General features: G+C 43.1%; 1 protein-coding gene across 1 annotated transcript; it reads left to right on the forward strand.

Annotated features, from left to right (window-relative positions):
- Positions 1-2,673: 2,673 nt before the first annotated feature.
- On the forward strand, positions 2,674-13,014 carry FAM216B (family with sequence similarity 216 member B). The gene is made up of 4 exons (XM_061434494.1): positions 2,674-3,597; positions 6,036-6,147; positions 9,965-10,085; positions 12,168-13,014. The coding sequence occupies exons 2-4, from the start codon at positions 6,049-6,051 to the stop codon at positions 12,383-12,385; spliced, it is 438 nt and encodes a 145-aa protein (XP_061290478.1). The 5' UTR covers positions 2,674-3,597; positions 6,036-6,048; the 3' UTR covers positions 12,386-13,014.
- Positions 13,015-13,432: the final 418 nt, after the last annotated feature.

Raw genomic sequence — 13,432 nt, forward strand, 5'->3', positions numbered from 1 at the left:
AAATCTCTGGGCATTTGAATTATATTCCATTTTAGATTATTTTCTGAACTTCAGGAAGCTGTTTTCCAAAGTCCTTGGCACATATATGACCTACTGAGCTTTTCCTTTGCTGCTAATCACTCCTTTTAAGTGTATAAAGTAGGATTAAAACTGGGATTCTTAGATTTCTCACTTTTGAGACCAGTGATCCTTAAGGGTATGTGATATGATATGTGTAAGAACTTTTGTTTGGGGAATCTTGAAGAAACAGGAATTTTCTGTGAAGAGATATGAGAGGAAAAAAAAAAGAAGATAACAGAGGAATAATTAGACTCCTGGCCAAACCCTACCAAACAGGATAGAGCCTGATGGACTCGACAGCTCTTTGTGAAAGTCCATCAAAGACTGTGAAGGCTCTGGGACTTCCCTGGTGGTACTGTACATAGCAGTCTGCTTGCCAATGCAGGGGACATGGGTTCAATCCCTGGTCCAGGAAAATTCCACGTGTCTCCAAGCAACTTAGCTCATGTACCAGAACTACCAAGCCCATGCTCTAGAGTCCGAGAGTGGCAATTACTGAGTCTGCGTGCTTCGACTACTGAAGTCCCTGCGCCTAAAGCCTATGCTCCACCACCACAAGAGAATGCAGTTATCCCCATGGAAAGCTCCTCAGCTAAGAGGATCCTAGAGCAGGAGGACTGTTGTTGCTGTTCAGTCACTCAGTCATCTCTGACTCTTTTCAATCCCACGGATTGCAGCATGCCAGGCTTCCCTGTCCTTCACCAACTTTCAGAGTTTGCTCAAATTCAAGCAGAAAGATATGAGTGGATAACTTCTTCCTGAGCTCACAGTTTTCTGGGCAAGTACTTATCTCTATGATATACAATGAGACTCTGCTTCTTGTTCTAGCAGACTGTATCTTTAAATTACAGTTTAATCTCATTGTGGATTCCAATCATGGGGTGCTTTTTCTCATTTGGTAATGCCCATGAGGTCATATATACCCTTCTGAGCATGGAATTTAAACATACCAATGTCTTAAGCATTGGGCCCCATTGATGTATCGACATTTCATCTATGAAATAGTCTGCATCTTCATCAACAGTCAAATGATATTTTCTACAGTAATTAGATGATGAGTGTTTCTACTCCTTTCTTTTTTTTTTTGGTAATTAATTTAATAAATTCTCTTTGAAAAGCCTAGCTGTCATTGGGGAAACATTTTCTTTGTCCAAAAGTGATACCGTACATTTTTATCATTCGTAATTCTTATTGTCCCCAAATATATCTCTCATTCTTTAATACCATCTACTGTTGCTGTTTTAGTCACTAAGTTGTGTCTGAATCTTTTGTGACCCCATGGACTGTGGCCCACCAAGCTCCTCCGTCCATGGGATTTCCCAGACAAAAATACTGGAGTGGGTTGCCATTTCTCTCTCCAGGGGATCTTCCCAACCCAGGGATCGAATCCGAGTCTCCTGCTTTGCAAGTGGATTCTTTACTGCTGAGTCACCAGGGAAGCCCCGATACCATCTATGGAGCTAGGTGATTATCTTTTATTGCCTTTTCTTACAAAATTCCAAACTTTAGTGGTATTAGGCAGACACCGGCTGCATGTCTAAGTCCTTCAGCCTTCTCCAGACTTCACAGATCCCTGAGGCACCTCTTAAATTTTTGTTGATGGCATTCTCACATGCAGGGGTGTCTTTTATCTCTCAGCTTCATGCTTACCCTTCTACACGTTTACCCTTCCTCTTTACTACAGTGAAAGTGAAAATGTTAGTTACTCAGTCGTGTCCGACTCTTTGCGATTCCCTGGACTGTAGCCTGCCAGGCTCCTCTGTCCATGGGATTCTGCAGGCAAGAATACTGGAATGGGTTGCCATGCCCTCCTCCAGGGGATCTTCCCATCTCAGAAATTGAACCCAGGTCTTCTGCACTGTAGGCAGGTTCCTTACCATCTGAGATACCAGGGAAGCCCTTGACACAGTAGTGAGAAGACTTCAAAATACATCTTGGAATTCCTCACCGGTTGGCATCCACTGGGATGCAGGAGATGGAAATCTGGGGGAGAGGAGAAGGGGAATGACTGCTGCTTGCGCTTGTAACAGTGGCAGCATCAGCGACCATGTTAGCAATGGCAGCAGCCAGGCCAGCGACAGCAGTAACAGCAACAGTAATAAGGTGTCAGAAAGAACATAGAAGCGAGACTAGCAGGTGAGTACCAGGTCCTGGGGTGCTGTTTCGGCAGCAGTGGCCCAACAGAAGCCGCCTTTGTGGCCCAGTGTTCATGGGCTCTGGCTGAAATCATTTCTCCCTTTGACCACCAGCTCTAGGTACAGTAGCAATTTAGTGCAATTGCCAATCTTTGGATTAGCTAGCCTTTCTTATTCTGCTCCCATGCAGGCCATTCCCAAACTTTTCTATTTCTTATCTTCAGCTCCCTCTCAGTGAAACGCCTAGATCTGTCTCTGTTTTCCCTACCTGGCAGGGAGTGATGCATGTTGGTATGAATCTGCGTGTGTGTGTAACTGTCAGCAGATGTGGTGAGGCCTAGAAGGCATTTCATCACTTTCTAGAAAAACATTCAAGGGAGACTCAACAGACAGTGTCAACTCTGCAGACAACTGATCTCTCTCTCTCAGTCGAGAATCACCTCTCTGACCTGAATCTGAGAGGTTTGGGGGTATTCACTGGCATTTATAGACTCTTGCTTGTATCATGTTTATTCCCCAGAAGGTCTGCACTTAAATTATTGTGGGAAAATGCAAACTGTTTTTGTTGAGCCTTTTCTCTTTTAAGCTACACAATTCATCACTTTTATCTCTCTATATTTTTCTTCCCTTTAGCCTCTGAAGAGTCTTGAATTCGTGGTTTTCTTTTTTGCTATTTCCTCTTCCATTTTCCCTTGGAACTCTTCATTTTTGCAGACAATCTGAAAAAAAGTAGTCTGTAGTCATAACACTAGCCCAGAGGAAGTGATAAGATTGCTCTCATGAGTCAGGTTACAATGGGAGGCTCACGCTGATGACGTCCATGTGGGCAAGAATCTTGTGCCATAAGTTCTTCATCATGCGCCCTCAAGTCAAGATCAAACATGGAGAATAGCACACTACTCCAAAAACTGAGAACGGAACATTATCTTAACATATGGGACCACTCCATAGATCACCACAAGTTTATGCCTGTAATCTGTATTTAGGAATTATTCCCTCATCCTTCTGAGCAACAGGGATGGGGATTACTGATTCCAAATCTGAGAAATACACATATAATGGGCTGTTGCTCTGATGGATCTCTTGACCTTTAATATTCAGTCTCTCTGTCTCCATGTACTTTTCTCCCTGGTGTCTGCACTGAATGCAGATATGGTAGATTAGAAGTTGACACTTAATTAGATATAAAATTTGGGGGGAAAAAAAGATAAAAGATTAAAGTGTGCAGCTGCATGTTGCCTAGAAGCAGGGAAAGGCGAGCAGCCAAATCTCCCAGCTCTTTGTTTCATCACATGATGTCGCTTGGATATCAGCTTATCAACAAACAGGATTGTACCGCCACCACCCCATGAAGAAAGAGACCTTGCGGGAAAACTACACTGAGGGGAGATTACAATACAGGGTAAGTTTCTTTTAAGCAAATCTGTCTTTTGGTTTCAGATATAATTTTTTTGGTAGATATTTCCTCCCTGAGCTCTGCAAGCATTTTAATCAAACTTTATCAAGCACAGACCACTTGATTCAGTAAGATGGATTTCCTTAGCAACAGCCCAAGGAAAGCACACATGAAATGCCGCCCTAAGAAAGATTGTCAGTCATTTCCTGATGCTATTTGAGAAAAGAAAAAAAATCTTTCCAGCTTTGAAGAATATTTATGTTCTGCTCTACAGACCTGGAAAATGGGAGGAGGGATATGGAGATGATTTGATTACAGGGTAGAGTGTAGGCGTCTATCACCATCAATATTAAAAGAGTGTATCTTGGTTGGGATGGTTTCTGGAGAGCACATGGAAGGAAAGCAATATTGAATAAAATAGTTTAAATTATAAGTTTATATTGAGGAAACAAGACACACAAAGATGCCGACTGACATTCCCCTAATCAATTTCTCTTCTGGAAAATCTGAGCCTTAGCTCTGTAAACTTGGAACCAGAGATTTCTCCCATGTTAAAATTCTTAAGTGTGTGTCCTGTGGTGCTCCTGCATGCACATGTGCGTGAGCATACAATGGGGTAGAGGAGAGAGGAGGAACTGACCTAAAGTGAGAGCATTCTATTTTCAGATCTCAGCTAATCATATTATATATAGAATGGATAAACCACAAGGTCCTACTCTATAGCACAGGGAATTATACCCACCACTCTGTAATAAACCATAATGGAAAAGTATGTGAAAAGAAATGTGTATATACGTACAACTGAATCACTCTGCTGTATAGCCAAAATCAACACAACACTGTAAATCAACTATACTTCAGTTAAGTGAACTTTTTAAAAATTTCAGGTAATCAAGTAAACCGTTGAGGTAGACATCGTTGGCAAGGGCAAAGGAGGGAAGAGAGGAGAAATGCTGGGATTTTCACTCTGCCATGTCAACCCTGCTCCAATATGTTTATTCTTGCTTGATGGCTAATTTTTAAATTATTCTATACACCTCAGATTCTAAATCCTGAATTGTGTGGAAAGGAAATGAGACTTAATCATAGCAGCTGTGGCTCCTTCATTCTGTATCTTTGTCAGGTTAGAAACATGGCCAGATTTAACAGCTTCTTTAATAGTACAAGGCTGGAAAAACAGCAAATCTGAATGTGCAAGAAATGGAAAATGATGTAAAGATATATATACTGCCATGATAAATCATATTTTCAAAGGTTATTAAATGTGCTGGGGAGGTGCATAACAGAGAGAGGATGATCTCCCTGTTCTAATATCACAGTGGATGTACACGGGGAAAAAATAGTAAAATGAAATCAATCAAGTGACAACAATAGTTATGCACTGTTAAATTATGGATGATCGTATTTCCTCTTCTATTTTTAAATTTTCAAAAATGATATATATTACTTGCAGAATCAGATAAAGTAATAACTATTATTTAGAGTTATCAAGAAATAACTGTTAAGACCTGATGTGGTTTTATAACCCACCTGTCCCAAATGCAGAGTAAGCAGAAAGACAAAGGACTCTGATTTATTCCCTTGGGTTGGGTTCCATGACTTCATGGCAAATAGATGGGAAAAAGTGGAATCAGTGACAGATTTTATTTTCTTGGGCTCCAAAATGACTGCAATGGTGACTGCAGCACAAAATTAAAAGACGCTTGCTCCTTGGAAGAAAAGCTATGATAAACCTAGACGACATATTAAAAAGCAGTGACATCGCTTTGCTGACAAAGGTCTGTATAGTCAAAGCTATGGTTTTTCCGATAGTCACGTAAAGATGAGAGAACTGGACCATAAAGAAGGCCGAGCACCGAAGAAGTGATGCTTTCAAACTGTAATGCTGGAGAAGGCTCATGAGAGTCCCTTGGATAGCCAGGAGATTAAACTAGTCAATCCTAAAGGAAATCAATCCTGAATATTTACTGGAAGGACTGATACTGAAGCTGAAGCTCCAATAATTTGGCCACCTAATGTGAAGAGCCAACTCATTGGAAAAGACCCTGATGCTGGGAAAGATTGAGGGCAGAAGGGGGCGACAAGGGAAGAGATGTTTGTATGTCATCATCGACTCAGTGGACATGAGTCTGAGCAAACTCCGGGAGATACTGAAGGACCAGAACCCTAGCATGCTGTTGTCCCTGGCTACAGCAAAGAGTCAGACACTGCTTGGTGATGGAACAACAAGTAAGGGATGAGAATTGGGGAAACGTGCAGAATTAAGAAGTCTGGTGAGGTCCAATTCCATGAAATCATTTGAGAAAATGTCTTTTCCCTTGAAATAAATAACATCTATCTGTTTACTTATTTACTTGATTGCTTACTTACTTAGGTACATCCCCCAAAATTGTTTGAACAACATGAAAATCTATGCTGTGCTTTGGCTTTGTTGTCCCTTCCAGGTACAGAATAAAGATGGGAGAGAAATGGAAAAGACAACAAAAGCTGTGCAATGTGCCACATATTCCTCGCATTCGAGTCCCTCGCTCTGCCTCTGACACGCCATTGTTGAAGGTACAGCATGTTATTCGCAGGTGGAGGGGCCTTCTCTGGCTCTTCTTCAGGGGGTGAGGGTTTACCTGGCATTAGGGAGAACACAGGGCTCGATGCACACCCTCACTGTGTGTCGACAGTGTGTCTGAGAGAATGAAGGAGCACTCGGATGATCTAATCCTACATCCGTCCCCCTTTAGGAACTCTTCCCCTCAAGGAAAGCTAAGCAATAGGGTGACAACATCAAAAATGTCATCTGCTATGTCACAGACTTTGAGAATGAACTTATGGTTGCCAGGATGAGGGGAGGGGATGGATAGGGGGTTTGAGATGGACAGGTACATGCTGCTGTATTTCAAATGGGTAACCAACAAGGATCACTATAGAGCACAGGGAACTCTGTTCAACGTAATGTGGCAGCCTGGATGGGAGGGGAGCTTGGGGGAGAATGGATACATGTATATGTATGGCTGAGTCCCTTCCCTGTTCAACTGAAACTATCACAACATTCTTAATGGGCTATCAGATCAGATCAGATCAGATCAGTCGCTCAGTCGTGTCCGACTCTTTGCGACCCCATGAATCGCAGCACTCCAGGCCTCCCTGTCCATCACCAACTCCCGGAGTTCACTCAGACTCACGTCCATCGAGTCAATGATGCCATCCAGCCATCTCATCCTCTGTCGTCCCCTTCTCCTCTTGCCCCCAATCCCTCCCAGCATCAGAGTCTTTTAAAATGAGTCAGCTCTTCGCATGAGGTGGCCAAAGTACTGGAGTTTCAGCTTTAGCATCATTCCTTCCAAAGAAATCCCAGGGCTGATCTCCTTCAGAATGGACTGGTTGGATCTCCTTGCAGTCCAAGGGACTCTCAAGAGTCTTCTCCAACACCACAGTTCAAAAGCATCAATTCTTCAGCACTCAGCCTTCTTCACAGTCCAACTCTCACATCCATACATGACCACAGAAAAAACCATAGCCTTGACTACATGGACCTTTGTTGGCAAAGTAATGTCTCTGCTTTTCAATATGCTATCTAGGTTGGTCATAACTTTCCTTCCAAGGAGTAAGTGTATTTAAAAAAAAAGCTTTTTTTAAAGCCCACACCTCTGTGTTCTGAGCTGTGTTGGCTATACCCCAATACAAAATAAAAAGTTTAAAATAAAATCAGAAAAAAAAAGCATTATCTATTACTTCTCATTTAGGAAGATGGTATTCTCCTAAGGAAAAGAACTATGCTTTTTTTTTTCCCCCTTGTAAAATAAAACTATAATTTTTAAGGTTTTATCTTATATAATGGAAACTCCCATTGCACTTTGGAGCTTTGCTCTTGAAGTGGCTTGCAATTTTCATGTTATATTGTTCTCAATCATTTGAAAAGGCTTAATTAGGGATCTATTCTCTTCTTCAAATATATTATCTTTTAAAACATCTAATTCGGAAACTGTAAAACTGAAATAATATCTCAAGTGTGAAGTACTTGGCTCAGCTACTTGCTCTCTGAATATATTTTTAATATCAAGTTTAAGGTCTCTAGATCTTAAAAAAAAACTGACAGATTTCAACACCACACAAAATGTTTTCGCAGATAAAATTCACTTAGCTTATACATAATTATCTTAAGTTTACTTTTTACTACATGGTTATCAACTGGTTTTGAAATTCTGTCATTGCTTTGAATGTTTTAGCCTAAGGTGAAATTATTTGGGGTTTCCCAGGTGGCATTAGTGGTAAAAAACCTGCCTGCCAATGCAGAAGACATAAGAGACATGGGTTTGATCCCTGGGTTGGGAAGATCCCCTGGAGAAGGAAATGGCAACTCACTCCACTATTCTTGGAGAATCCCATGGACAGAGGAGCCTGGCAGGCCACAGTCTGTGGGGTCACGGAGTTGGACACGACTGAGCAGCTTAGCACGCACGCACACACGAACTTATTTCATCTTGATTTTTCTAAAGCGTTGCTGCCACTTCCTCTGTTTCCTCATCTCTATATATGTGGCAGGTATATAACAACAATTGTGGTACAGCCCTTCCTGTTCCTCCCTGCAGTAGGTAATGGCTTTCCAAATGGTCTCCTTACCAGCGGTCTGTCTTCCCTCAAGGCCATTCTGCCTGCAGGTCCAGGGTGGTCTTTCTACAATGCAGATCCAGCCAGCTCACAGAATGGCATTTGGGCCTGGGTACTTCTTGTCTGGGGGCACTGGGAGGCTATCTCGTGCTCTGTAGTATGTTCAGCATCCCTGGCTTCTAACCCCTGAATGCCAGGGGCAACCATCTTCCTTCCCACCATCTCTGACAACCAAGAATTTCTTCAGACACTGCCAAATGTCCCTTGAGGGTCAAAATCACTCCTGTTGAGAACCACTGCCTTAAAGAAAGGCCAGTGGTTCTTCATAGTAAAGCTAATCTTTAACCTCTTAGTGTAGCATAAAAGGCTTCCGTGATCTTCCGCTGTCCCACTCTAGAGGCTTTTCCAGCTCAGACTCTATATCCTGGTTAAAATAATTTTTTTTGTAATTGCAGTGAAAGTGTTAGTCGCTCAGTTGTGTCCTACTCTTTGTGACCCTATGGACTGTAGCCTGCCAGGCTCCTCTGTTCATGGAATTCTCCAGACAAGAATAGTCGAGTGGCTTGCCATTTCCTCCTCCAGGGGATCTTCCCAACCCAAGGCTCGAATCCGAGTCTCCTGCACTGCAGGCAGATTCTTTACCGTCTGAGCCGCCAGGTTAAAGTTTAAAAAAAAAATGCCAAAAGTCTGATTCCCAATATATTCAGATATTTTCTACCCCAGAAGAAAATGTGTACCACTTTCTCTCTCTAAGCAGCCTTTCATTTTCTTCTAGTCCAGTGGTTCCCAAATTTTACGGCACAAGTGTCAAAACCACCCAGAGGTCACCAGAGTCCTGGGTCCACCCCTCCCCGTGTCTGATTCTGTAGGTCTGGTGAGGCCTGGGAATCTGAATTTCTCACAGATTCCTAAGCGATGCCAATGCCCTTTGAGAATTCATATTCTAGCCCCTTTAGGGAACCTCTCCTGACAAGGCAGACTCAGACGTGTTGGTCTTCTCTTCCAGGAAGCTTCCTTGACTCCTTAACATGAGCTTCTATTCCTTCTCTGTTTTCATAGCACTTTTTCACTAATGACCTTGAATGCTTATCACATTACCCATCCACTCATCTATCTTCTCTGCTTAAGCTGAGAGCTCTGAATGGAAAGTTCTTTTACTCTCCAGAGGCCTGGCACACTTCAGGCCCTGGGCAGATTCTCAGTCTACCTTCCTCAACAAGGATTATAACAGATCAGTACAGGTTGTTATCATTGTTCAGTCGCTAAGTCCGACTCTCTGTGACTTCATGGACTGCACCACGCTTCCCTGTCCTTCACCATCTCCCGGAGTTCCTTCAAACTCATGTCCACCGAGTCGGTGATGCCATCCAGCCATCTCATCCTCTGTCATCCCCTTCTCCTCCTGCCTTCAATCTTTCCCAGCATCAGGGTCTTTTCCAATGAGTCGGCTTTTTGCATCAGATGGCCAAAGGATTGGAGCTTCAGCTTCAGCATCAGATATTGAAAATCCTTGGATCTCCCTCAACCTAATACTGTGACCTACCTACCTAGAATCTTTTTTTTTTTTTTAACTCATTTTCACCATTACAGATGCCAGTGGAAGACAGTTTAAGTAAACTAAGGGAGGTGAAAGGAAACTCACTGAGAGAGGGACAAGAGGAGGGAAACAGTGGGAGAAGCATCTTATTTCTGTGCAAGTCAGCTCTGAATACATCACACTCTGATCCTCAAGTCCAGCAACTCACCAGAGTCCCCCGCTGTGCTCTGGCAGGACCTAACCCAGGGGCAGCAGCGCTACTTTTACAGCATCATGAGGATTTACAGCCCCAGGCCCCAGTGGGAGGCCCTGCAGGCCCGCTACCTTCACAGCCTTCAGCACCAGCAGCTGCTTGGTGAGTTTAACTACCTGACCGGAACCAGGCGCCTCAGGAAGGAGGCCTCCGATGCTACAGCTGGAAGTCGGGTTTCCAGATAAATAATTCAAGAAGAATGGCCTCCTGTCAGCCTGCTGTTTTATCAACACGGTTGGCAGGTCAATTTAAAGACGATTTTCTCTGACAATAAAAAGCAAGGCTTTATGGGGAAATTAAGAGGGCTTAAAGAAATTGGAGTAGGGTTTGTTATCAAATGTCAACAACTCTCTGAGATTTACGAGCACTTGATCTAGTAGAAGCGGCAACGGGCTTGGGCAGAGATGATCTAGGCTAACCCACTGCTCAGCCCATCGCTGGTCGTGCAGACTCACTGGCTTATTTGAGTCACAGCAATAATGCTTATGTTTATTAAGTATCTACCGTGTTTCCAACACTGTGCTATGAGCTCTACACGGAATATCTCATTTTCATCCCCACTTTACTGCTGTGGGAAACTGTAGCTCAGACAGGTTACAGGACTCGATCAAGATCACATAGAGAATAAACATCAGTGAGGAGCGTCACACCAAAGATCACGCATCTTCACCCCAAGGTCTGCCATCTCTCTTCTTCCACCAACCACATGGGACTTTATGAACCAAAAAGAATGGTTGTGGAAAGCCTTCGTAGATTGTAAGCAACAGTCTATGGAAAGGTAGTTATTAAAATCCCTTTCTTCCAGGAGATGTTCTCAATCTCTGCCTCCCACTTATTACACTCTTCTAACTCCAACAGAGCCTTTCTTCTGTAAACACTCACGTGTCTTAGCACATCTATCTTATTAGTGTTGTTCCTATATTTGCACAAAAGGAAAGCACGGTTTTTGCAAATGATTTAAAATCAAGAACAATCAACAACAGCATTTTCCTTTTGTGCAAATACAGGAACAACACTAATAAGGTAGAAGTGCTAAAGACACGTGAGTGTTTACAGGAGATCTCTTATTAGCTGCCCAGATAGCTCGGTCAGTAGAGCATGAGACTCTTAATCTCAGGGTTGTGGGTTCATGCCCCATGTTGGGCAAGGTTCTGTTTCCCGGCTGGTGCTAGTGGTGAAGAACCCACCTGCCAATGCAGGAGACATAAGAGATGCGGGTTTAATCCCTGGTTCGGGAAGATCCCCTGGAGAAGGAATTGGCAACTTGCTCCAGTATTCTTGCCTGGGAAATCCCATAGACAGAGGAGCCTGGTGGGCTAGAGTCCATAGGATCTCAAAGAGTTGGACACATGAGTAAGTTAAACAACTTGACCAGGGTCATGGAACTAGTAAATGGCAGAACCAGAATTTAGCCGGATCCCCATGCCTGACAGAAAGCATGAGGATTATCATCTGGTAGCCTTATTTGTAGAGTAAAACTGCACAGAAGCCAATGAAACCAGAAACAGAGATATGCAATATTTAGTGCACATAAGACACTTGTCTATGTTATTAAAATACAGTCTTCCAGGGATTTCCCTGGTGGTCCACTGGTTAAGACTTTGAGCTTCCAATGGAGGGGCATGGGTTCGATCCCTAGTCTAGAAATGAAGATCATACATACCATGCAGTGGGACCAAAAAAAAAAAAAAATACAGACTTTCAAGCTTAACCTTCTGTGTTTCTGACTCAGAAGTTCTTTGAAATAGAGTCGGAAACACGCATTTTTAAAGAGCATTATTAGTGTGGCCTGAACCAAATGATTCTTTTGTGCAGGGTCTGCAGACTGTACTTTAAAAACACTGAGACTGAATGTATCTGTTTCTATCTGAAGCAAGTTTGCTATTAAAGATAAGCAATTCATGTGAAGATTTCTCATGGCTCAAGTCCCTCTCCAAATATTTGTCTATTTGGCAATAACTACAGACTATTATTCATTTAATTAATTTATTAACTTATTCAATGAGAAATGTACCGGAAGAAAAACATACCTCATAACCTGAAAAACTGTACAATCTGAGAATGCTAAAATAATTGTTTCTACCATACAAAGTAGAAGGAATTTTGTGCCTATGTGGATATTTGCAGAGTTGTTTGCTTTGTAAAGCTGTTGACTTTGAAGTTTATCTCCTTTCTTCCCTCCAGGCTATATTACTCAACGGGAGGCCTCGGCCTGTGCGGCTGTACTAAGAGATTCAACCAAAAGGGCCTCAGCCAAGGCAGGTCCTCATAGAACTGTTCCCCAGAGAGCCGCGGACAGGACAAGAACACAGCCCTCAGCAAGACCTGTGTGTGTGATTCCACTCAGGGCCCGAAGCACAAGGCTCCCATCCCTCAGGTCCAGGGCTGTGCACAAGCTCTGAACAAGTGGGCGCCCATGTTCCCCTAGCATCTAGTGAGCACTGAGTGCTTATCTGTTGAATAGGAGTCAATAAAAGAATAACGTCTAATACAAACCCCACACCTGGAAATAATCTCTCCCATTCACATGCATTTTACCAGCAAGAACAAGTAGAGAGGTTTAAGAGCAATGGAGCTAAGAGTAAGCAAGCCTACAGTGGGAGAAGGAAAGAGTGCGATGAATGGAGAAAGTAGCATCATCGCATACACACCTACCGTGTGCAAAACAGACAGCTGGTGAGAAGTTGCTGTGTCTCACAGGGAGCCTGTCCTGGCGTTCTGTGATGACCCAGATGGGAGGGACGGGGGGGGAAAGCTCAACAAGGAGGGGATATATGTACCGTTATGGCTGATCTGCATTGTTGTACGGCAGAAACAAACACAACCTTGTGAAGCAGGTTTCCTCCAATTACAATTTTTTTAAAGAGTAAGCGAGGCATGTAAACCCATGGCTGATTCATGTCAATGTGTGGCAAAAACCACTACAATGTTGTAAAGTAATTAGCCTCCAATTAAAATAAATTTAAAAAAAAGAGTTAGCAAGGCTTTCATTCCAACTGTAATCTGTAGAATAAAATGACTTTCGAAGCTTTTAGAGTAAAAGCTTCCTTTGAATTAGAACATTCCTGAGAAATCCCAAGAACACTGGAAGAGGACAAGGGACCAGAGGGTTCAGGTCCTCTGCCACTGGGTGGACAATTTTGTAAGCCCCCTGCTGTGCATACTGAAAATAAGCAGACCTTCACAGAGGGGACACTGGGCATGCAGGGCTTCTGGACCACACCATCTCAGCAGTTGCTGGACCGTGCCTTTCCATGGGCTCCTTCCTCTCGACTTCCCCATCAAACAACAGCATTCAACTTGGACCCAAATCCTCTGGTTCTTGCCTAACTCAGTCACTTTGTAGCCTCTTGAAACTTATCAACCTGCTGCAGCTGGGTTCCTTCTACACAGCTGTAATTGACCTTGGCATGGGGAAGAGGATTCGTGCACGTATCTTCCCCTGGCAG

This window comes from Bos javanicus, chromosome 12 (assembly GCF_032452875.1).
Source record: "Bos javanicus breed banteng chromosome 12, ARS-OSU_banteng_1.0, whole genome shotgun sequence".
Classification (NCBI taxonomy): Eukaryota; Metazoa; Chordata; class Mammalia; order Artiodactyla; family Bovidae; genus Bos; species Bos javanicus.

Bases quoted from the DNA above. Each gene is read 5' to 3' on its own strand.
- FAM216B (XM_061434494.1), top strand. From the start codon at position 6,049: ATGGGAGAGAAATGGAAAAGACAACAAAAGCTGTGCAATGTGCCACAT. The intron at 6,148-9,964 runs GTACAGCATGTT...GTGCTCTGGCAG, and splicing joins CTGACACGCCATTGTTGAAG to GACCTAACCCAGGGGCAGCA. The intron at 10,086-12,167 runs GTGAGTTTAACT...TCTTCCCTCCAG, and splicing joins TCAGCACCAGCAGCTGCTTG to GCTATATTACTCAACGGGAG.